Below are 24238 nucleotides of genomic sequence, written 5' to 3' on the forward strand. Positions count from 1 at the left end.
AGTGGTCAGAGTGCAGTCCGGTGGGGAACACGGAGCTGGAAACGGCTTGCCTCGCGCACCGTTGGGAAGACTGACTCTCGTGCGCCAGTGTGTTTGGGAGCGCCCAGGGTACCTGACAGACTTGCTGAGATCTGTCTGGGAGAGAGAGAAGCATTTCAAAGGTCCCTCAGCCAGCTGAAGCCAGCAAGAGCAGAAAAACTGGTCTGGCCAGTTAGAAACCAACAAGAGGTGTTTTTTGGTTTTTTGTTTTTTGGTTTTGTTTGGTTTTGTTTGGTTTCTCTGGCTGTTGTTGGTTGATTGATTTTATCTTGTGTTTTATGTGACATTTTATTTTTCAATTCTTATTATTTTTATCTCGCAATCCCTTATGTTTCTCTTCCATTCATCCAAATATTATTCTTTCCACTCCAAATTTATCTCTCCTGCACTACATCTTCTGCTTTTCTTTCCTTTTTTTTAATCTTGCAAGTTACTGAAAATTTGTATTATCTTTTTCTCACTTTTCCGACATTTTTTATTTTAATAATATTTTGGTATTCTTTTTTCTTTCTGTATAATCTTCCTTGCTTGGCTGGTTATACTGTCATTTGATAGGTTCCCCCTGGTATCTCAGTCACAAGGTGTTGATAAGTTACTATCCTTCATCTGTGTTCCATTAATACACCTCTCAAGGTTCTATACTCTTTATTCTTGTTATCTAGACCTCATTGATTCTGCCACAAGACTGTCACTTTACTATTACTGCTAGTAAGACCTAGTCTATACAATTGTAAATGCTTCTCAATACCCCTACCTGATCTCAGTCCACTTTGCAATTTTCTGAACTATACTATTGTGGGGGTTGTCTCTGTTCTTTTACTCACTACTCCTATATACTAATCTTTAGTCCAACCCTACCTTAGAATCTGACCTCCCACAGCCTCACAGCTTTCTAGATCCAACTAACAATCCTCTCATCCCAAATAAGAGTCTTACCTTCTTTCCATCCTTTCTAAAACGTGGATAGTGGGGTGGAGGATCATGGTTAACACTATAAGGAGCCGAGGATAACCCATCTCTTCTCTACTGGCTGCTAAAGTAAATATCATAGTATACTGTCTTGCTCTTTTAAACCATTTTGCCTTACTCCTCCAACTGATCCCAAAAAAGAGTAGGGGGAAGCTGTGAACACCAGGGTACACGAAGGAGATTGCACCACTGAATCTCACAGGTATTCTACCACAGAAGTTCACATCATAATTACAGGGAATCAGAACAGATCAAATTAACAAACAATAAGAAAAAAGATGAAACCCACGAACAATGAGAAAACAAAGAAAAAACCCCCAATTGAAGGGAAAGGAGGAAGCCTCAGGAAAAATGCTAAATGAAATAGAGGCAACTAAACTATCAGATAGTGAGTTCCAAACAATGATTACCAGGAAGTCCAATGAACTCACAATGAGCTTTCAGAAATTAGAGGGAAACTACATCAATCTCACTGCAAACTATATAAACATGAAAAAGGAAATAGAAACTCTCAACAAAGGTCAAGAGGAAATGAAGAATACAATTTCTGAACTGAAGAAAACAGTAGAAGGAATGAAAAGCAGGATTGATGAAGCAGAAGATCAGATTAGTGAGCTGGAGGACAAAGTAGAAAACAGCATCCAGAAAGAGCAAGAAAAGGAAAAGAGGCTCAGAAAGAATGAAGAGGGATTAAGAGAAATGCAAGACCATATGAAACGTAATAATATCCGTATAATAGGGATACCAGAAGGAGAAGAAGAAGAGCAAGGGATCAAAAACCTAGTTGAACAAGTAATGAGGGACAACTTCCCTAATTTGATGAGAGAAAAAGTCACACAAATCCAGGAAACACAGAGAGTCCCAATCAAGAGGAACCCAAAGAGACCCACCCCAAGGCACATCATAATTAAAATGACAAAATTTCAAGACAAAGAGAGAATCTTAAAGGCAGCAAGGGAGAAAAAGGAAGTAACATACAAGGGAGCCCCAAGAAGGCTAACAGCTGACTTCTCAATGGAAACACTTCAAACCAGAAGAGAATGGCAAGATATACTCCAGGTAATGAGAACCAGAGGTCTGCAACCAAGGCTACTATATCCAGCAAGGCTCTCGATCAAGATAGAAGGCCAAATAAGGAGTTTCCCAGACAAAAAAAGTCTAAAAGAATACACCTTGACCAAACCAGCTCTGCAAGAGATTCTAAAAGGACTGCTTTAAGGAAGGGAGGGAAAAGAGAGAGAGAGAGAGAGAGGAACACACGTACATAAAAGACAATGAATAAGTACCTATCAATAATAACCTTAAACGTAAATGGATTAAATGCTCCAATCAAAAGACATAGAATAGCTGATTGGATAAGAAAAAACGACCCACATATCTGCTGTCTACAAGAGACGCACCTCAGGATAAAAGACCTACATAGGCTGAAAGTGAAGGGCTGGAAACAAATCTTCCAAGCAAATGAACAGGAAAAAAAAGCCAGGGTAGCAATACTCATATCAGACAAAATAGACTTCCAAAAAAGGGCCATAAAGAGAGACCCAGAAGGTCACTTCATAATACTCAAGGGAAGAATCCATCAAGAAGACATAAATATTGTAAATATATATGCACCCAACATAGGAGCACCGAAATACAGAAAGAAAATCTTAGAGGACTTCAAGAAAGATATGGACAGCAACATAATTATAGTGGGAGATTTTAACACCCCACTATCAAAAATGGACAGATCTTCCAAACAAAATATCAACAAAGATATTGTGGCATTGAACAATACCATTGATGAAATGGACTTTACTGATATATACCTAGCCCTCCATCCAAAGAGAAGCTAAATATACATTCTTTTCAAATGTACACGGAGCATTCTCAAAGATAGACCACATGATAGGACACAAAACAAGCCTCAAAAATTACAAGAAAATTGAAATCATAGCAAGCATTTTCTCAGAATCACAAGGGACTGAAGCTAGAAACCAACCCGAAGGAAAAAAACCAAAAACACTCAAAATCATGGAGTTTAAATAGCATGCTATTAAACAATGAATGGGTCAAGAATGATATTAGGGAAGAAATCAAAAGGTTTCTGGAAACAAATGAAAACGAACTCACAACAACCCAAAACTTATGGGACACAGCCAAGGCAGTCCTGAGAGGGAAGTTCATAGCGATACAGGCCCACCTAAAAAGGTTAGAAACATTCCAAACAAACAACCTAACCCTACATCTACAAGAACTCGAGGAACATCAACAAAAGCAGCCTAGAGCAAGCAGAAGGAAGGAAATAACCAAGATCAGAGCAGAATTAAATGACATAGAGACTAAAAGCACAATTCTAAGGATCAATGAATCCAAGAGCTGGTTCTTTGAAAAGATAAACAAAATCGACAAGCCTTTAAGCAGACTCATCAAGAAAAAAAGAGAGAAGACCCAAATAAACACAATCAGAAATGAAAGAGGAGAGAGTACAACAGATACCACAGAAATACAAAGGATTGTAAGAAATTACTACAAAGAGCTGTATGCCAAGAAATTTGAAAACCTAGGTGAAATGGACAACTTTCTAGAAAAATATAATCTTCCAAAATTCAATGAAAAAGAAGCAGAAAGCCTGAAGAGACCAATAACACAAAAGAAATTGAAGCAGTTATCAAAAAACTCCCAACACACAAAAGCCCTGGACCAGATGGTTTCACAGAATTCTACAAAGCATTTAAGGAAGAGCTAACCCCTAACCTTCACAGACTATTCCAAAAAATCCAAAAAGATGGGAGTCTCCCAAACTCTTTTTATGAGGACAACATCATCCTAATTCCAAAACCAAATAAAGACACAACAAAGAAAGAAAACTTCAGGCCAATATCACTGATGAACATTGACACTAAAATCCTCAACAAAATACTGGCAAACCGCATCCAACAATACATTAAAAAGATTATACACCATGACCAAGTGGGATTCATTCCAGGGATGCAAGGATGGTTCAATATTCGCAAGTCAGAAAATGTAATACATCACATAAACAAAAGCAAAGACAAAAACCACATGATCACATCAATTGATGCAGAAGAAGCATTTGATAAGGTACAGCACCCATTCATGATAAAAACACTCGACAAAGTGGGAATAGAGGGAGCATTCCTCAACATAATAAAGGCCATGTATGAGAGACCTTCAGCCAACATCATACTCAATGGACAAAAATTAAAATCTTTTCCACTAAGATCAGGAACAAGAGAAAGCTGTCCACTTTCACCACTTTTATTCAATATAGTACTGGAAGTTTTAGCCACAGCAATCAGACAAGAAAAAAGGAAATAAAAGGCATCCAAATCGGAAAGGAGGAAACAAAACTGTCACTGTTTGCAGATGACATGATAGTATACATAGAAAATCCTATAGACTCTACCCAAAAAACTGCATGACCTAATAAATGAATTTGGCAAAACAGTGGGATACAAAGTCAATATCCAGAAATCAAAGGCATTTCTGTACACCAACAATGAAACAGCAGAAGCAGAGATCAAGGAAAAAAAATCCCATTTGAAATAGCAAAAAGAAAAAATAAAATATCTAGGAATAAACCTAACCAAAGAGGTAAAAGACCTGTATTCAGAAAACTACACAACACTGAAGAAAGAAATCAAGGAAGACACAAACAAATGGAAACATATACCGTGTTCATGGATTGGAAGAATTAATATCATCAAAATGTCCATACTACCCAAAGCAATTTACCCATTCAATGCAATTCCTATTAAAGTACCAATGGCATATTTCACAGACATAGAACAAACACTTCAAAAATTTATATGGAATTATAAATGACCCCAAATAGCTGCTGCAATTTTTGAGAAAAGAAGAACAAAGTAGGAGGGATCACAATACCCGACACTAAACTATACTACAAGGCCACTGTAATCAAAACAGCCTGGTACTGGCATAAAAACAGGCACATAGACCAATGGAACAGAACAGAGAGCCCAGAAATAAGCCCAAGTCTCTATGGTCAATTAATACTTTGACAAAGGAGGCAGCAACATTAAATGGAATAAAAATAGCCTCTTCAACAAATGGTGTTGGGAGAACTGGACAGCCACGTGCAAAAAAAATGAAACTTGAGCACCAACTTACACCATATACAAAAAATAAATTCAAGGTGGATAAAAGACTTAAATATAAAAGGTGACACCATTAAAGCCCTAGAGGAGAACGTAGGTAGGAAAATCTCAGATATTTCACGAAGAAACTTTTTTACTGACTTGTCCCCTACAGCAAGGGACATAAAGGAAAGAATACACAAATGGGACCTCATCAAAATTAAAAGCTTCTGCACAGCCAAAGAAAACAGTATCAAAATTAAAAGAGAACCAACTGTATGGGAAAACATATTTGCCAATGATACCTCAGACAAGGGTTTAATCTCCAAAATATATAAAGAACTTACAAGACTGCACTCTAAGAAGACAAGGAATCCAATTAAAAAAGTGGGCAAAGGACTTGAACAGACACTTCTCCAAGGAGGACATACAGAAAATCCAAAGACACATGAAACGATGTTCAATATCGCTAGCTATCAGAGAGATGCAAATTAAAACCACAATGAGATACCACTTCACACCAGACAGAATGGCCATCATAAACAAACCAACAAAGAACAAGTGTTGGAGAGGTTGTGGAGAAAAGGGGTCCCTAGTGCAGTGTTGGTGGGACTGCAGACTGGTACAACCACTATGGAAAACAGTATGGAACTTCATCAGAAAACTAAAAATGGATCTGCCTTTTGACCCTGCAATTCCACTGCTGGGACTATATCCTAAGAACCCTGAAACACCAATACAAAAGAACCTATGCACCCCAATGTTCATAGCAGCACAATTTACAGCTAAGTGCTGGAAGCAATCTGGGTGCCATCAGTAAATGAATGGATCAAAAAACTGTGGTACATTTACACAATGGAATTCTATGCAGCAGAAAGAAGGAAGGAGCTCCTACCCTTTGCAACAGCTTGGATGGAGCTGGAAAGCATTATGCTAAGCGAAACAAGCCAGGTAGTGAAAGACAAATACCATATGATCTCACCTTTAACAGGAACCTAAATAACAAAACAAAGAAACAAGCAAAATATAACCAAAGACACTGAAATAGAGGACAGGCTGACGGTGACCGGAGGGGAGAGAAGAGGGAATTTAAGGGGACAGTGGGAACGGTTCACAGGAACAAACTTAAAGGACACATGGTCATAAACTACGGGGAGGGTGGTAATGGGAGGGAAGTGGGGAGGTTGGGAGGGTGGACTGGATTGGGAGTAAAAAGGAGAAAACTGTATTTGAACAATGATTAAAAAAAAGAAAGAAAGAAAATAGAAATTAGATATAATGGCCCCCAAAGGGCCCACGTCTCAATCCCTTGAGCTTGTATGTGATGTTAGGGGGCATGGGCGGAACTAAGGACACAGAACTCAGCCTAGAGAAGACTGAACCTAGTTAAACCCCAAGGAAAGAAGGACAGCTGGAGATGAGAATTTCAAACTATTGTGGCTCATACATCACATCATGGACACACAGAGAAGGCTTAAGGATCATTAACATATTTTAGAGCTTTGTTGACTATCTAAACTTGAGGTACAGGTTATTGTTTAGAAATCATTGCAAAATAAAATCTCTTACTTGATTTCTATAAAATATTATGCTTAATCAGACACAACCAGTGGCACCTATGAGTTCCTTTTCTTGTGTATGTTCCTTGCTTTGATATCTAGGATCTGGAATGGATAGGAGTCACCTCACCACTGGAGGTGACAGCAAACTGAAGAGACTAAATGAGTGGCTGAGTCTAGTCTCCTTAACTATTGGTTTTCAAAAGAAAGAAAACAACATGTGGCCCCAATTAGACATGATGTAGAAATTGGAAAATATTCAGGCAAGCTGCCCAGGGAGAAATATTTTATAAACACAAGAGTTTGGTCTTTTACTACCTGAAGGGGAAAAAGTCAAACACAGCTTACGCCAAAATAGCTTTTACCATTCATCAAATCTGAACCTGTTTGTATGTATTTCCCCAAACAATACACCTGAAAAAAACCCAGGTTTGCTAGATTTCTACCATGATAAAAGCACATGAAACAATGTCAGAACTCACCTTGTTGCTGTCACGAGTCCCTTCTGGGGCACTTTCCTCTCCTGCCTTTCTGTTGTCCTTCTCTTGAAGGTTCTCATTCTCATCCAGAAGTTTAACAGGGACTGGTGGTGGGGCCTCCTCTTCTGCATCATGGGAAGCTTCCAGAACATTGTCTGCATTCATGCTTTGCCGGCACTTTTTGTTCCTGTCCACAGAGGCATATTCAGCAAAGTCTGCTCTGCCTTCGGCTGGGAGCTCCTTCAAAGCACAGGTCACCTTGAACTGGCCACTGGGGCCTTTGCCTAGGGGTGCGGTTGCAACCACCTCCTTGATCTCCTTGACGGTTTCATACAGGCAGTCCTCTACCATGTTCTCCTGGGACGAGCTGTCCTTGAGCACTTCATACGGCCCTTCCGTCCCCACCCCTGGGTCTCCATCCATGCTCCTTGCACTAACCATTGTGCCCACTGCACTGTCTGGAGGAATTCTGGGCAGTTCCCGGCTCTGGTGACACTTGGGTTTCCCTGTGCTGTCCTGAGAATCCAACAGGTCAGAGGCCGAGGTCTGGACCTCCTCATAATGTTGCATGCAGGTCATGGTGCTGTCTTCTGAGACAACTAGAGCAGAAGTAAGGGGAGAAAGACAATTCCTGGAATAACTGTTTCAGGGACTCAGATCATGTATAATGTCAACGGGCTTATCTGTGTTTGACTCTTGGCTGCAAATTACGGATGTTCTGATTGTTAGCTGACATTCTTACTTCAATCACATCTTTCCAACACAGTATTTAATAAGTTGTCTTGGCTGCACATTTGGTTCCCAGTGACTTTCACTTTCTCTTGTTACTTCTGATGGGACCCTTGAAGCAGAGACCTTGTATGACCAGAGCTTGAGAGTGACATTCATGGGGCCACACAGTGAAAGGCTCGGCAGCCCGAAGACGGGAGTGTCTGGTGGCCACTCTCCCTGGCCCTATTGGCCTCCCTGTTTGGAGGGGATAATTGCTGGCCATCCCCTCTCAAAGGACATTGTGTTGGCAGACGTCATGAGAATGATGGGTCAAAAATATGCCCTCAATCAGTGTCACAAAGAGACCTTTAAAGGTCTCCCTACTCCTCATTTACACTCAAATTAGAAAACTCCAATGTGAAATCCTTTGCTGGCCACAAGAATGTTGCTTGTAGAGCCACTGTCACCCCTTTACAGAGGGTGCTCAGAGCTCACTGTGGCCTGGATTCCCAGAGGTCCACCGGTCAGCAGGGGCTGGCCCTCCTGGCACTAAGCTGGCAGATGATGTCACTCAGTGCTGTGTCTCCATTGCACAGTCTTGATACATAGGTATGAAATATGTGAGGGTATGTAGGTAGAGATGCATGTTTTAATATGTATTCATGCCTCTATACTCATGCATGTGTTCATCTTGCATGCTCTTTATCTAATATATTCCTTGCATGTGATATATACTCTTTATGTGTGTGTGCACTTATAACTTAACATTTTTAGCCCATTGTTTTTACTGGCTAGACTGGGACTCTCTAAGACCGCTAGGGCCCAGGGTGTATTTGGCACATGGTAGGCACTGTGACATTTTTGCCTGAAAAACTAAATGAGAGAATGAATGAATACAGTGCTAAAACAAAATTGCATCTGTCTTTGCTGTGGTTAGAGACAGTGCCTCACAGGGATATCTGGGAAAAAAACAATGATGGGCTCCAACCTTCTGAACGCACCACGCCCAGTGTTCTGAATACTAAGTGACCACAGCGGGAGGGGCACATTTGCCTTCTGGGTCTAGACATCTGTGTCACAGTGTCAACAGGCAACGGGCACCAGAGCAAAGACTCGGGTCAACACTGAGTGCCCAGTGTCTTTGTCAGTGAGTGGGCTGACAGTCTCCTAGCCCGGGTGAGTGCCTCTGTCAACCAGAATGTGCCGTACAAATACAGGAGTTCCTTCTGTCTGGGGAGCTGCCTGAGGGTGAGACAGCCAGCCGATAGGGTGGCTCTAAAGGCGTGCTCACGATGCAGACTGTTGGGTTCAAACACAGACCCTCAGTGCACTGACTGTGTGATCTCAGGCAGATGGCCAGCCTCTGTGTTGCAGGCAAAATAATGGCCCCCAAAGGGTCACATCCCAAACTCTGGAACCTGTATGTGACATTAGGGGGCATGGGAGGAACTATGGATGCAGAACTCTCAGCTGAGCTGACATGGCCAGAGCAGCCTGGTACCCAGGTGGGCTGGTGTCATTTCCAAGGGGGGCCAGTGACATTTCCAGGTGGGCTGGTATCATTATGAGGGTCCCTAAGTGAGACAGGGAGGCAGGACAGTGGGAGAGAATGTGGAGCACAGCACAGGCAAAGGCAGGGAAGAGGAATGCTGGGGCCTTGGAAGCTGGATCAGGCAAGGAGACAGACTTCCCCAGAGCCTGCAGGAGGAACACAGCCCTGCCAAAACTGATTAATAGTAAGTTCCTTTATTTATGTCATTCTAAGGGGCTAAGTTTGTGGTCATCTCTTGCAGTAGTCATGAGCCATTCACTGCAAACTGTGGACAGTAATTCTATTTATGCTTCGTACTCATCTTACAGGGAGTGGTAACAGCAACCTGACAGTATGGTTGTGAGGATAAATGAGTGAGCACATGTCTTGGAGCAGTGCCACACAGAAGCCAATCAATACACTGTAGCTTTTCAACCAAATGAAATGACTTTTGCTAGGAGTAGCACAAAAATTGAATTTGAAAACACTTCTTAGTCTTCGAACTACACTTTCTTCTTCTTCCTTTTAAATCCTTTCCCAAGGACATTTTTTCATTGCTTTAGAGAGAAACGAAGGAAGGGAGAGAGGAAAGGAGAAAAACATTGATGTGAGACAAACATTGATTGGTTGCCTCCTTTACATGCTCTGACTGGGGATCACGTGCCCTCGGATCAGGGATTGTATGCACCTAGACTGTGCAGACCAGGGATCAAACCTGCAAGCCAGCTATGTGCCCTAACTAGGAATGGAACTCACAACTCTTCGATTATGGGACGATGCTTCAACCAACGGAGCCATGCTGGTGGGGCTGAGCTACACTTTCTTAGGTGATGAGTTCTATGTGGAAAGTCAGTTTTTGCAGGACTTACTGTCCCCATTGGTGAGTGCCCCATTCTGCTCACTGCTGGCGGGAACATCTGTGGCCAGGCTGGTCACTGAACGGCTGGTCACCTCCTTGTCTGAAGGCTGCAAGACAGACAGACTGCAGGAGTCAGACAGCTCAGGAGAGGGGAGCACCTGCGCCTTCTTCTAAAAATTAAAACTGCAACAAAACTCTACATCTACTACATCAATTTTAATGAAATTAAATAAACTTCAGTTGCCCAGTTGTGCTTTGAACATTCTAAGTGCTCTGTAGCCACGTGTAGCTGGTTGCTCCCATGTCACACAGATCAGACACAGGACACATTCCATACTGGTGGGAAGTCCTGCTGGACGAGGCTGTCCTGGCATTGTCAGGGTACTGCGGGTCCTCCCACCTGAGTCATCAGGGAATCCATCCCTTCACTCCAGGCAAGGAGGGGACCAGAAGCTCTGTGCTGCTCACCACAATCGACACAAGCACAGCCTCATCCTTGTTTCCCAGGTGCCATGATATACTATGTCTAAAAGGTGAGCTACACCATGCAAAATGTGGAAAAGCATCCCCTGTTGTCACCTGATGGGAAGAGAATTAAATCTATCTGTTAATGATAGATAATGTCATTAACTGCTGAGACTATTTCACAACCAGCCAAGTCTCTGCTTCAAGGTTCACAAAACAAGCAGAGGCAAAAAAGCAGGTCTGCAAACCTTTCTTATTTTCATAAATTCAGAGAACTTGGAGGAAAGAACAGTCGTGGAGGTTGAAGGTTTTCTGCTGGGCTTGAAAGTGTAGGTACTACATGGACTAATATGCCAGGCCAAGCTATGGCTATGGATTCCTGGATCCCGCCTAGACACTGCTGATGGAAAGCACACCGGAAGCTTGGCTTGTCAGTCTCATATGTCTTGACTCTGGATTGAAAACCACACGACAGCGGAGAGCACATGGCTTATGCTGTCATGCTCCAAAAGCTCATGGGAGTCAGCTGTTCCATTCAGTGAAGGGTGCCTGTGAAACAGGTCACTGTGTTAGGTGGCCAGAAACTTGAGAAGCAGATGCTAATATCATAGAAGGGAGGTTATATCTGAGCAGGTGTCAGGTGAGAGGGAGGAAGCCTCCCAGGTAGGCCTCTAAGAGCCTAACAACCTATCTCAGCTGAATTATCATAACCTGGGCTCTATCCACCATCCCTAAGATTCTAGAAGAAGACACCCATGGGAACCAGACAACCAGGGACTGTGACAGGGGTGAGGGGTGGTGCTGAGAGCCTAGGATAGCAGCAGGTACACCAGAGAAGAAGGGGAGGGAACCTCAGGTACTCCCAGGAGGAGAGGGTCCTGGCAGCTTCCTTTCTGCTTGGGCACATACACCAGGCATAGTGAGTGAGCCTGGAGATGCCTCCCAGGTGAGCTTCGAGCCTGCCTGCTGCCTGCATGCTTCATCCCCCTGCCCAAACAGGCTGACTCTGCATGTATTGCCTGATCATGGAAAATCATGTTAGGGACAGGAAGCATAGCCTCTACTTCAGCACCATGTGGAGTTTAGGCGGGACCCTGATGAAGCCGATTGCCCTGTGAACACGAGGGCGGGCCCATTCCCAGCTTCTGGAATGATTCATCAGGTCAAGAGCATGCACCTGAGTGGAGAGCACAAGGCAGAACCAGTACACAAGGGACCCAGCCACTCAGGCTGCTTCTCATCCGGTAGACCTGACACCCTCAGGGCTGGTCGGGACCCATAAGACTGAGGGCTGCAAGCCACATCTAGAGTGTAGGGGCCCCCATGCTCTGGTTAGCTTGATGGCCAGCTGTTATAAGGTGAATTTTGTGCTTCCCAAATTCCTATGGTAAAGTCTGAAGCCCTGATATCTTAGGATGTGACCTTATTTGGAAACAAGATCATTGTCGATGAATCTTGTTAAGATGAGGTCATACTGTAATCCTTATAAAAAGGGGCAGCTTGGAGAGAGACAGCACATAGGGCAGGGAGGACACTATGTGAACATGGAGGCACCGAGGACAGCAAAGATGGCTGGCAAGCCAGCGGGACCTGGGAGAGAGGCTGGAAAAGATCTGCCCTTGAAACCAACCCCGCTGACTCCTTGATCTCAGATTTCTAGCCTCCAGACCTGTGAGACAATAAATTTGATATTTAAGCCACTTAGTTTGTGGTCCCTTATGACAACAGCCCTAGTGAATGAACACATGAGCTGGAGCTGGGAGGATGCAGAAAAGAGACATCCCTGCTGTAGGCTGGAGCTCTCACAGAATCTTCCTGGATGAGCGCAACTGCACCTGTGTCCGACACCCTCCCAGCAACCTGGATGCCTGCACCAGCCTCCAGCCTCTGTGAGAAGGCACCTGCAGGGAGGACCCAGCCCAGGCAGCCTGCGGACTCAGGTGCACACACGGCACACAGGCTCACCACGTTCATCAGGTTCTCGTGGTCTCCGTTGTACTGTCTCGGCTTCTTTTCTCTGAAATGGAAAATAAGACATCACTGTGATATCAAACACACCATCTAAAATCAAACACACATGCCTCTTCCTATCCTAATGTTTATCAATGTTGACATCTCTTTTAAGAACCAAGTTTAGCTGCCAAGGAAGCCAAAGCTGCTCAGGCACTCATCACTTGGCATCCTTGGCTGCCAGAAGGTCTGAAGGGTCGAGTCACAGCAGGGACCTGTCACTCCCTGCTCTCCCCTTCCTCCAGGGGTAGAAATTACAGGTTCTCAATAAGGGACAGAGGCAAAATCTGAAGTAAAAACTGATCAAATCTAGAATACTGGGAGAGTGATGCTTTTAAAAAAAATTCCAGACATCTCTTCACTTTTCTTAACTTGTAATTTTTGCAAAGTCACATACTGCAGTGGGACTCAGAAAATAATCAAACAAAATACAGATTTTGGCACATTGGGAAGGGTGCATAGTCTTGGGATGAGTCATATGCACTTCCAGTCTATGGAAAAGTCCATAGCATAAAAATAGAATTTATTTTTACTCAGGACACTCTAAGAGAGCCAACAGTTCTAGAGTTCGTTTCCCATAGAGATATAAGGCAACAGCGCCACCTAGTGGGAGACTCAATGACTACAGAGGCAGGTCTGGTGTCATTACCCCCGCCCCGCAGCAACCAGGCCCAGGGAGCCTTGGCTCTATTTCTTCCCGGGCACTCTGCCCAGCCCTGAGGTCTGGGTCCAACCTTGGCAGGCAGGAGGAGGCTCTTGGGTTCAGAGAGTCCAGCGTTAGCCCTCTTGACAGAAGCATTAGGGTAGGTAGCCACATCCAGACCATTAAATAACACTTGAGTCTCTTCTGAGGTTACTGGAAAGGGACTGGGGGTCTGCAGAGGCTCCCGGCTGCAGCCAACACGCCAGAAGCTGCACATACTGTGACAGTGTCTGAACACCTTGACAATCACTCCTCTTAGAAAGAACCCTTCTCTCTGAGCAACGATCTCTTTTCTGAGGGTACAGACATTTTATATGAGTGAGACATAAAGGAAAGTGTATGTGTGGGGGGAGAATTCTAAGAAAGGACAATATGATCATTTCATAAACAGCATATCTCTCTTATAGGAAAACTAATTTCTAATCTGTTTCTTTAGAAACTACAGCAGCCCTAGATTATTACAAATCTATAATAAATTAGTCCTTCCAAAGCCAGGTAACAGCAGACATGCAGGAATTCTTAAGTAGTAGTAAAAAGCATATCTTCAATCCACATCATACTTGGATTTCCAAAAGTCCACAGAAAAAGACAATGGAAACTTTGACCAGTGCTCAAGAGAGCAGCAGGGATGTCACTCTGGGAAGTTTCATCCATAGGGCTCTTCCTGTTGCTCTCTGGCAAAGTCAGATATAGGTTTTACCCAACAGAACAAGGCCAGGACCCTTGGCAACAGAGATGTCAGTTAATCTGAACACAGAAGTTTCTGTGACCATCTGTGCAGCAGGCTCCCCCCACAACAGGCCTTCCTATAGTGTGCTAGGGGCAGGACCATGTCACTTTGAAATTCCAGCAGACACACATGGCTCTCACCTGTTACAGCTGGAGCACAGGAAAATGAGGAAGGTGATGAGGAAGAAAGTGGTGGCAGCTGCCAAACTTCCCAAAAGGACAAGCTGCAAGTGTTCACTGCCTAGCAGGCTGCCAGAGGGTCCCATGGTAGAAGCAGGAGGTGCTGCTGGGCTGGTGAGTACGTCAGTCCCTCAGAGCTGGAGACACTGGGTTAGGGGTGCATCCGTGCTCTGCCTGCAGAGAGACCAGTCTGTTTGAAAGGATGTCACAGGTAACAATAAGCCAGCATCCCATTGGAAGGAAGGCTTTGCAGAGTCAGGGAGGTGAGTGCTCTGGATTCAACTGGACCTTTGATCCCTCACTGTCAAAGACTTTGTCTCCTCACCTACAAATATAAACCAGGAATGTTCAAGTGCTGCACAGTGTGTGAGGTGATGGGTGTCTGATCATTCTGGAATGTTTGGGGACAGATTCCTTATAGGACTCCAGGCACTCCACAGCAAACACATAAATGGGTACCTGGATTCCCTTTTTTCCCAGGCAGTATACAGCATATATTAAGTTTGCATCTTCCCCACCTGTCTCCCTAGCTCCCCAAACTCACTTTTCTTCCAGAAGGTTTCAGGTCAGTGCAATTAAAGAAAGAGAATGTCTTTACATTCACCTTGTTAACAGTAGTCTATGCTGAGTATTTAACTACTTTCAGGGCCAGCTTTCACAACACTTCTATGAACATTCAGTAAGTACATTTTCAGGTGAATGGATGAATGTCATTGCTAAGAAACATCACCATCAGTAAACAAGAAATTATGAACAACAAATGAAGTATAAGAGCTGTACCAAGTACATTTCAGCACCTGGCATGTGCCTGGGCCTCTGCTAAATACTTCCTTCATTTAATCACTGCCCTAGCCTGTGAAGAAGGCACTAACTGATAATCTGTTTTTTTTTTCTTTCAGACAAAAAAGTTGAATGGTAGAGACATTGAGTAAGTTCCCTTCTAGGTGTCTCAAGTGAAGATGTGTTTGGTCTCTGACTCCAAAGCCTCTAGTCTACACCCCTAGAGGGCACTCTGCTCCCTTCTTAGTACTTTGTCTCTTAACTGCACATGGACAGATTAGTTTTCCGAGCAATTTCAAGTAATAAATTTTGAGAAATGGAGTAGTATAGTCAAATTAATGATCTCTTGTCAGAGAGGTCTTATTTAAAGAACATTTGCTTTGATCAATTCTAACTTACAAGGAATAGCCTCTAACTTAATCTCAGGTTTCATGATTAAGGTAAGCAGATAAAAATTTTTGTCTTATAATAACAAGCCAAAATTAAAAAAACTTATCTTCTTGAAAAATACTGTCCATGTTTCTATTCTTGTTTGTTCACTAAAAGAGGTGTCACTATTTTGCCTTCATGGTGAGCCCAGCCAGCCAGCACTTGGTGGCTTCATGGTAAACAGGAGAGCACAGAGAAACAGAGGTATGAAGGCCATTTCTGCAAAGGTGTTTCAACTGGACCAATTTTCTCCAGGTGAAATATTTTCCATATATATTAATATTTAAGGAGGAGGAATAATGAATGGCAAAAAGCTGGAGACAAAGAAAAAAAAACGCTACATACACCTGCAATGTACACAGAGAATTCTAGAAGACAAGGTGGTCATTTTCCTTGGCCCTTGAATCAACAGGGACACTTCCCAATGCTCTCTAAATACTTCCCGTGTAGAAGCGAGCTTCCTTCATCCCTGGGCAGTTTGTCAACTCTCCTTGCACAGTCACGGGCGATCAGTGCCCGGCTAGGCTACTCCGGGTGGCTCCCACAGAATGAATGTCACCACCACTGCTCTCAGGACTTGTTGGAACAATGATTTATTCACTTTAAATGTAGATGACAAATTGGCACCACAGAAGTTATTAAAAAACATTCAAGCAAGCACATATCTTGGTGACCCATGAATACACATGGAATAAAGTTTTATGTATAGGTCCAAAGCACAACATATGTAATCTGTCGTGCAGGCATCTGCTTGCCTCCTCCTCCATCCCCTTGTTCACTCACACAGCAGAGCTAGTCAGTGTCTGTTAATGAAGTGCCAGCTTCTGAGAAAACAGCTTGCTTGTGAATTATTCCAAAGCCAGACTTGCATCCAGCAGCTACTGTGGGGTATGTAGCACCCTCTCCATTTTGGTACATTTCTCTTCTCTTCTCTTCTCTTCTCTCTCTCTCTCTCTCTCTCTCTCTCTCTCTCCACTTGGGAGGCTGACAGGATATAATAAAATATATGAGGTGCCTCCTGATAAAACCAATGTAAGGAAAGAGATGATGAAAGCTGATTAGTGTAAGCTTCTGAATATAGGATATAATTCAGAAAAAAATGTGTTCAAACTCCTCTCTCACTCCTCTTCAACTAGAATTAGCTGAAAAGCTACTAAAAGAAATACTTTTTTTCCAAAAGTTCCCATTGTGAACAAAAATCTCACAGTGAAAAGATTATCTGGCACATGTTTCTGAGTCAGATATATTGTAATCTCCAAGGCCGGGGGTGCTTCCACCTCCCAGAAGCCTCTGCTGGGGTTGGACAGTCCAGCAGGGGTGGGGATGGGGATGGGGCAAGGGCAACTGCCCTAGGAGGGGCCACACACACATGACTTTGAGCTCACAGCACACCTCCAGGGGGGTCAGTCCTATTTCAGAGGAAGTCTGTGCCCTGTTACTCTTCTCTCCTGCTCTTTGTTTCAGGACTTCTGTTTCCATACTTCTCCAGTTCGTTCCTTCTCTGGTCATAGCCTACTTAAATTTTGGTGGCTTACCTGCAATTGAGACAGATCTGCCCTCCCCCATGTGTGTGGCTGGACTTCCCTTCCCCCATATGAGTAGACAGACTGACCCCAAGGCGTGTGGCTAGATTGTCCCTCCTCAGCGTGTACAGATGTACAGACCCCATTTGCAGATGAACATATGTCACTTCCATGTTCTTTCCTGTTGGCGAGGATGAGCCTGGAGGCCTCCTGTGAACAGTCCAGGGCTTTCCTGGAAGTACAACGGCCGTTTCCTCAAGGCTGGGCCCTCGTACAGTGGGCTCACTGAGATTGGACAGTGCTCTGGGTCCTACTTTTGGTCTATTTTGAGCAGTGTGGAGATCCATGTCTTTCCCCATGGCTGGAAGGCTTCTCTCAGGATTAGCAGGAGAGGGGGAAAATAAGACAGGAGGCACAGTGTCTGTGAAGTAAATAACCCTGAAAAGAAGGGCCTACCACAACCAGGAGTGTTCACTGTGCTCTTTATCAACCAGGTGCTATAAGGAAAAGATGACCCAAGGCTGCTAAGTCCATGACACTCTTACTGCCCTGAGGACCACCATGTCTTCTGCTGATTCCTGTATCAGGTAAAGTATTTTCTGAGTCTCCAGAATGAATCCATACCAGCAGAGGCACATGAGCAGTTTGGGGACATCTTTCCTGATGTGCTCATGCTTATTTTTCTCAATCCTGTTCTTACCCGCCTCAATCAAATTGCATTCAATTCTGGAATATTATTTCTTCAAAGTATAACAAATATTTCAGTGTCAGACCACATGTGTAACTATGCAGTGGGTTATTCATCACAGGACAAAGAGGAGGCAGCACTGAACTTGCACTCACATTTCTACGGCACCGAAAGCCCACTAAGATGAACGAGCTGCAGAAGGTGGGAATTCTTTTTGTTTTAGAACAGACTCCATCATTGGCTGCATTGCTATACAACCATGACCAAGACTATAATTTAATATTAATGTGTGATATTGCTGTAAAGGAAGTAATACACCCCCTGCTCTGATTTTATATAATTTCAGACTACGGTGGGAACTTGTATTCTGCCCTGAGCAAGGTCAGTGCATAAGGTGGTAGGACTTTTGTTGGGGATCGTTTGAGGAACTGGTCTGGACAATTATTTTGGACTGAAATATCTGGGGTAAAATTATTTTGCTCCATAACCTCTTATTCTTTCATACCCATTCATTTCATGACTTTAATCAGTATGTGATTCAATGAGTAGAAAAACTGATGGCCTTTTACTTTAAAAGCGGGTGCAATTTAACCACAAGGTGGCAGTATAACACCATCCTCAGCCCTAATCCTCAGGCTCTTCAAGCAGACTTGTTTCTGCTGTGTGTTCTGCTTGTCATTTTAATGGCCTCCATCAACCGAAACTATCAGCCTCCAAAATCCATAGCGATGGGAGAGAAAACAGACACAGACAGAATTAACAAAAGGTTCAGACCATTTGTGTTTTAGTCAAATCCTCTTTAACAAGTAGGTGCTCTGACCATGGGAAATTCTGTAAATAACAGTTAGGTGGAGTGGGATGGTCAGGGAGATGAGCCCCAGAGCAGACACTTAGTTCCTTTGAGGCAGGTTGAGATCAGGGATGACTCATTCCCATTGCACAGCTGTCCTGGCAGACCTATAATTACACATGATAGAAACCACCTCTGCTATGACCTCACTGATGGGCCCAACTCCTCCTTCCTGGTCATTACAAGGTGTAGGAACCACACGATAAAATGACAGTCTGAGCCACAGAGTCACCAAGCACAGTTAACACAGTGAGGAGCTCAGTGCTCTTCAGGGCTCCCGTCCAGGGCTCTCATCCTGTGAGGCATGCTGGCATGGCACAGGCCAAGGCTACACTGGCCTCTCAACAGAACCCGCAAATCTCCCAAAGGGGTTGTAAGCTCAAGTATTTAAATTCAGGTAGATCTCTCTTCAGATCAAAGGCAAGCCTACTGAACTTGGTGACCAGGGCTGCTGTCAACACAGGAATCACTCAAGCAGATGTCTACTGTCTATCCTGCTAAGGCACAAAGATTTTCTGCCAAATAAGCTCCTTACAAGGATCTCCCCAATACCCTCCTTCGCTGAGTCAGGGGAAAGACATCCAAGAGCAGAGGGCAGAAAGGACTCCAGGGTAAGAGTTTCTTATTCACAATTTCTTCCACCATTTTGTGACATCAGTAGGGCGTTGTGTCTTGACAATTCTTTCTGCAGCAACTTCAGAGAAACACAGACCAAAGGCACCTGGAAAACTTTAATGTCACCAAGCTGACTGTTTTGGAGGTGGCTCCAGGAGGCAGAGGGAATGGGTTTCCACCAGAGAGCAAGACATAAATCCTTGAGGTCACTGTTCGTATAACCTAATTAACTCTCCATACAGACTGAACCTATTGATCTGCACAGGAAATGGGATGCTGGCCCTTTGGGGGGTGTGGAGGGCTCTGTATGGCTGCCACGTGTCTTCAAAACCACGTTGAACTTTCGCTACAGAAGCCACACAGTTTACTGCTGGTAAAGCCTGGCCACCATGTTGTTCCCACCTGAGAGAAGCCAACAGGGGAGCAGCTTTGATGGGTAAGGAATGACCTCCAATGTGGCTTCTGCTCCTATCCCGACCTGAAAACAATTCCCAAGTTTCATATTTTTAATGGTAAATCTCCAGAGAGAGGCGGGGAGAGAAGTGGGAGATACTGGCTGATTCTGAGGAACAAAGGTAGGGGCTTCCTTTTGCCTCAGCAGGTCTAACCAGGTGTTTCAGAGAGTGTGCGGTCTGGCTTCCGAGTCCCTTTCTACCTGCCCTGTGTGTCTGCCCATCTGATGTAAACACAAAGCTCTGCCAGGGCAGGAATGTGTCCACCCCACTTTCCACCAGAGCCTCAGCATCTACGTGAGGTGGGAGATTGGAGCCAGTCGGGAAAATTTGGTTGAATACTTGTTTCTGTGGAAAGAATGATGAGAAGATTCTGAAGCTGACCAATTTATAAGGTAAGGGAGAGGAAGAGAACACAAGATGATGAGCACGTCAAGCTAATGATTCAAAAATAAACCAAGCATGTCTAAAGGCTGAACCTTAACTCTGTGGCATGAACACAGTATCTGGTCTCTGTGTCCTGTCACCAAGCCGATGACCATCTCCTGGGAAGAGGCAACACTGGAAATGTTGGTTTTTCTGTACAGAATCCTCGCCAACTGCAGGCCTCCAGCACTGGTGATCTGTGTCCCCAAGCTTAGTGTTGCTCTGACCCCTTTCTGGCATGATATCTCATGATTTCACCATCCCCTAGGAGCTCTGACACATGCCCTTCCCCTCTCCCTCCCAGGGGGCTAGGCCTACATTTTTCAGATGAAAGAGGAACAATAATTATTCTTGGACTCCTCCCCACATTCTTGTCTGATGAAGTCCCCCTCTGCCCAGTATTCCTCTTCCCTCCAGCAATCACCTCCCTTAGTTCTTGTCCATGGGTCAGGACTATGGACATGGGTCAGAACCATGTTCTGACCCATGGACAGGAACTAAGGGAGGTGATTGCTTAGTTCTTTGGCTTCTCCATTTCCTATACTGTTCCTAACATCCCCATTTATTTTGTACTTACCAATTTGTACTTCTTAATCCCTGTACCTTTTCTCCCATTCTCCTTCCCCCTCGCCACTGATAACCCTCCAAATGATCTCCATATCTATGATTCTGTTCCTGTTCTGCTTGTTTGCTTAGGTTGTTTTTTTAGATTCAGTTGTTGATAGCTGTGAATTTGTTGCCATTTAATGCTTATAGTTATGATCTTTTTCTTAAGTAAGTTCCTTTAACATTTCATATAATAAGGGCTTGGTGATGATGAACTCTTTTAGTTTTACATTGTCTGGGAAGCACTTCATCTGACCTTCCATTCTAAATGATAGCTTTGCTGGATAGAGTAATCTAGATTGTAGGTCCTTGCTTTTCATTGCTTTGAAAACTTCTTGCCAGTCTCTTCTAGCCTGCAAAGTATTGTTTGAAAAATCGGCTGACAGTCTTATGGGAATTCCTTTGTAGGTAACACTCTGTTTTTCTCTTGCTGCTTTTAAGATTTGTTCTGTATCTTTAACCTTGGCATTTTAATTGTGATGTGTCTTGGTGTGGTCCTCTTTGGGTCCAAATTGTTTGGGACTCTATGCTTCCTGGACTTATTGTATGTCTATTTCCTTTGCCATGCTTAGGGAAGTTTTCTTTCATTATTTTTTCAAATAATTTTCCAATTTCTCACTCTTCCTCTTCTCCTTCTGGCACCCCTGTGATTTGGATGTTGGTACGTTTGGAGATTTCCAAGAGGCTCCTTATTCTATCCTCATTTTTTTCTAATTCTTTTTTTCTTCTTGCTGTTCTGGTTGAATGCTTTTTTCTTTCTTATGTTCCAAGTGGTTGATTTGATTCTCAGCTGCCTCCCTTCCACTGTTGGTTCCCTGTAGATTTTTCTTTATTTCACTTAATGTAACCTGCAGTTCTGCTTGGGTATTTCTTATGCTGTTGCAGTACAGCATAGTGAGTGCCTGGAGCATCCTAATAACCAGTGTTTTGAACTCTGCATCTGATAGGTTGCTTATCTCCACTTAGTTTAGTTCTTATCCTGGAATTTTTTTCTGTTCTTTCAATTGGGCCATAGTTTTTTGTCTCCTCAATTTGGCAGCCTCCCTGTGTTTGTTTCCATGTATTAGGTGGAGCTGCTTTGACTCCCTGTCTTAGTAGTGTGGACTGTTGTAGAAAAGGCACATGTAAATTGTGTGGAGTAGAGCCTTAGGTAATTGCCAAGGCTGGGCAACCTGTTTCACTGCTTTGTGCCTCTGTGTAGGGGAGGGCTCAGAGAAGGGACAATTCCACTGCCTGGCCTTTGGAGACTGCCTGGGAGGAAGCTGTCTCCTAGCATTCACCCTGTTGTCAGTCACTTACCTTTCTCCCTTTCTCCCTGTATGCCACTTGTGCCCTGCCAGCTATTGCCCTGGTGCTAAATTCCAGAGGGGGTGGGTATGTGTGAGTCCTAAGTCTGTTGTGGGCCCTTTAAGTGGAGTCTCTTGAGAATCCTATAGATATTTTCAATGTCCTAACCCCCACTGATTTTTACATCCAGAAGTTATGGGGACTTATCTTCCTGGTGCTGGAACCTTGGGCAGGGAGGTCTGGTCTGGGGCTGGGATTGCTCAGTCCCATGATATCCCTCCCGGTTTTTATCTACCGTATGTGAATGTGGGACCACCTGTTCTGCCGCTTCTCCGCACCATGTCACCTCTCTGCCCTTCCAACCCACCTGGATGAACACAGCTTTTTAAAATCTTTGGTTGTTGGACTTCTATATAGCTTGGTTTTCTGAAAAATCTGCATGATATTTGTTTTGGAATCTTGTAATTTTTGCTGTAGTTGTGTGAGGAGATGAAGTGTGTTTACTTACACCTTCATCTTGGCCAGAAGTCCTGTTTCATCGTATAATCACATCTTGAATGTGAGATTACCAAAGTTTGTTGCAACTCAGTTGCAAAATTCAGTTTGCTGGAGGTTAAAAATATTTAGAATTAAGTTCCTAATGAGGATATATACTTTGATAAAAGATGGAAAACCCTCTATTGTTGAATTCCAAGTGTGTGGATTCAGAACAAAACCCAAAAGCCGCAAGCATTTCACTTCCACCATTTGTTATTAGAACCCACATTTGGTCACAACTGTAGCCTGACTCTGTTCACCAGATGCAGCCATGATGCAGCTGCAGGTCCCTTGAACTGATATTCTCTCAAGCTGAGAACTGGCCTCAATGTGTCCAGTGGATTCCAAAGACAGCGTGTGTGCATTTGCAGGGTGGAAAGGACCACCTGTCATGCAGACACTGCTCAATAGTGAGGGTCAGCCAACCACTGAGAGAGGACTCATTGGATGCCAAGGACCTGGGAAGGCACCTGAGAGAGTCCCCTGAATGGGAGGAACTGCATTCACTTTACAGTTAGAGCAAAGCTTGAAAAAGCAGATATTTGGGGGTAAGGCAGAATGGGTAAAGGCAGTCACATGCATAGTGGTAGAAGAAAATAAGATGGCCAATTATAATGTTGTGCATGTGAAATTTATATAATGTTATTAACTAATGTCACCCCAATAAATTTAATAAAAAAACAAAGATTCATGGAAGAACTGGCATGTGCTTTAAAATCTTACTAAGGCAAACATGACTGGAACAGACAAATCATCTGGTGAGGAAATGGGGGAGATGGAGAGGACAAGAGGGCTGGGGTCAGTGTGCAGGGTGCGTGTGTCTGAGGCAGGAAGGGGACCAGACATGGGGGAGTTCACTGACAATGTTTTTCTGCATTTCCACTTTGCCTGTAGCTGTCCTTAATCCATGGGTAACTTATGAATTTAAGAATGATGCATAAATGTATATCTCTACTTTAATAAATTTATTTTCCTCTCCTCCTTTGCCGGACCTAGGGAAGATAAAACTCCATTGATGGAGGAGGTGGACAAGATGGGTGAATCAATGTAGCAATACTTGTGAGGAGTCTGTTTGCACAAGGTCTGCCATGACTAAATGTGGAACTCAAATTTCAGAACCAGTCACATTCTTTGGAAGAGGTCCATGCTCATTACAAAGGCTATGAATATTCTAGAAAGCCAAAGACTTTGGACTGGATGTAAAAGGCAACATGGAGTTAACTGTAGGATCTTGAGTAGAGACATGACAATAGGGTAAAGTAGTATTTCACTTCTAAGCAAGAGAATATTTTCTCAACTTCAATGCTGAGTTTTTTGACTGTGCCCCTACCAAACAACTAGTCTTGATTTCCATCAAAGTGTGTGGTATCCAAACCCCTCTATCCATCAGCCCATAGGTTTCCTTTCTTTTTTTCCAGGTCATGTGAGCGCATCTGCCACAGCACAGACACCTTCCAGCGTCCCTTCAAGTCCTGCTCACAACACCTGGGTGCACCTGGTACAATGCTGATACCCATGCCTTACCCTCAGAAGTTCTGGTATAATAGAGTTGGAACAGGCCCAAGAAATGTACCCTAAGTTGTTCTGAAGTAAATAGTTTACTGATAGCCTTGTGCTCAAAAGTTGTTGGGAGTCCAAGGGAAACCCTGGTGACGTATAACTTTCTCATTTTACCAAGCCCTGAGAAGTGCAGAATTAGTTAGAGTTGAAA

The 24238-nt window shown here is 43.7% G+C and overlaps 1 protein-coding gene across 4 annotated transcripts in view; it reads right to left on the minus strand.

Annotated features, from left to right (window-relative positions):
- Nucleotides 1–24238, minus strand: part of PAG1 (phosphoprotein membrane anchor with glycosphingolipid microdomains 1) — a 138483-nt gene that overhangs the window by 15806 nt on the left and 98439 nt on the right. For all 4 annotated transcript variants that reach the window (XM_045849420.1, XM_045849417.1, XM_045849419.1 and 1 more), the window contains 4 exons: nt 14296–14508; nt 12678–12729; nt 10258–10354; nt 7150–7745 (listed from right to left, as the gene is read on the minus strand). In XM_045849420.1, the coding sequence (XP_045705376.1) occupies nt 7150–7745; nt 10258–10354; nt 12678–12729; nt 14296–14420 (870 nt within the window). In that variant the 5' untranslated portion in view covers nt 14421–14508. The remainder of the gene's footprint in view (nt 1–7149; nt 7746–10257; nt 10355–12677; nt 12730–14295; nt 14509–24238) is intronic.

Source organism: Phyllostomus hastatus, unplaced genomic scaffold (genome assembly GCF_019186645.2).
Source record: "Phyllostomus hastatus isolate PE091 unplaced genomic scaffold, TTU_PhHast_1.1 phas_contig_65, whole genome shotgun sequence".
Lineage (NCBI taxonomy): Eukaryota > Metazoa > Chordata > Mammalia > Chiroptera > Phyllostomidae > Phyllostomus > Phyllostomus hastatus.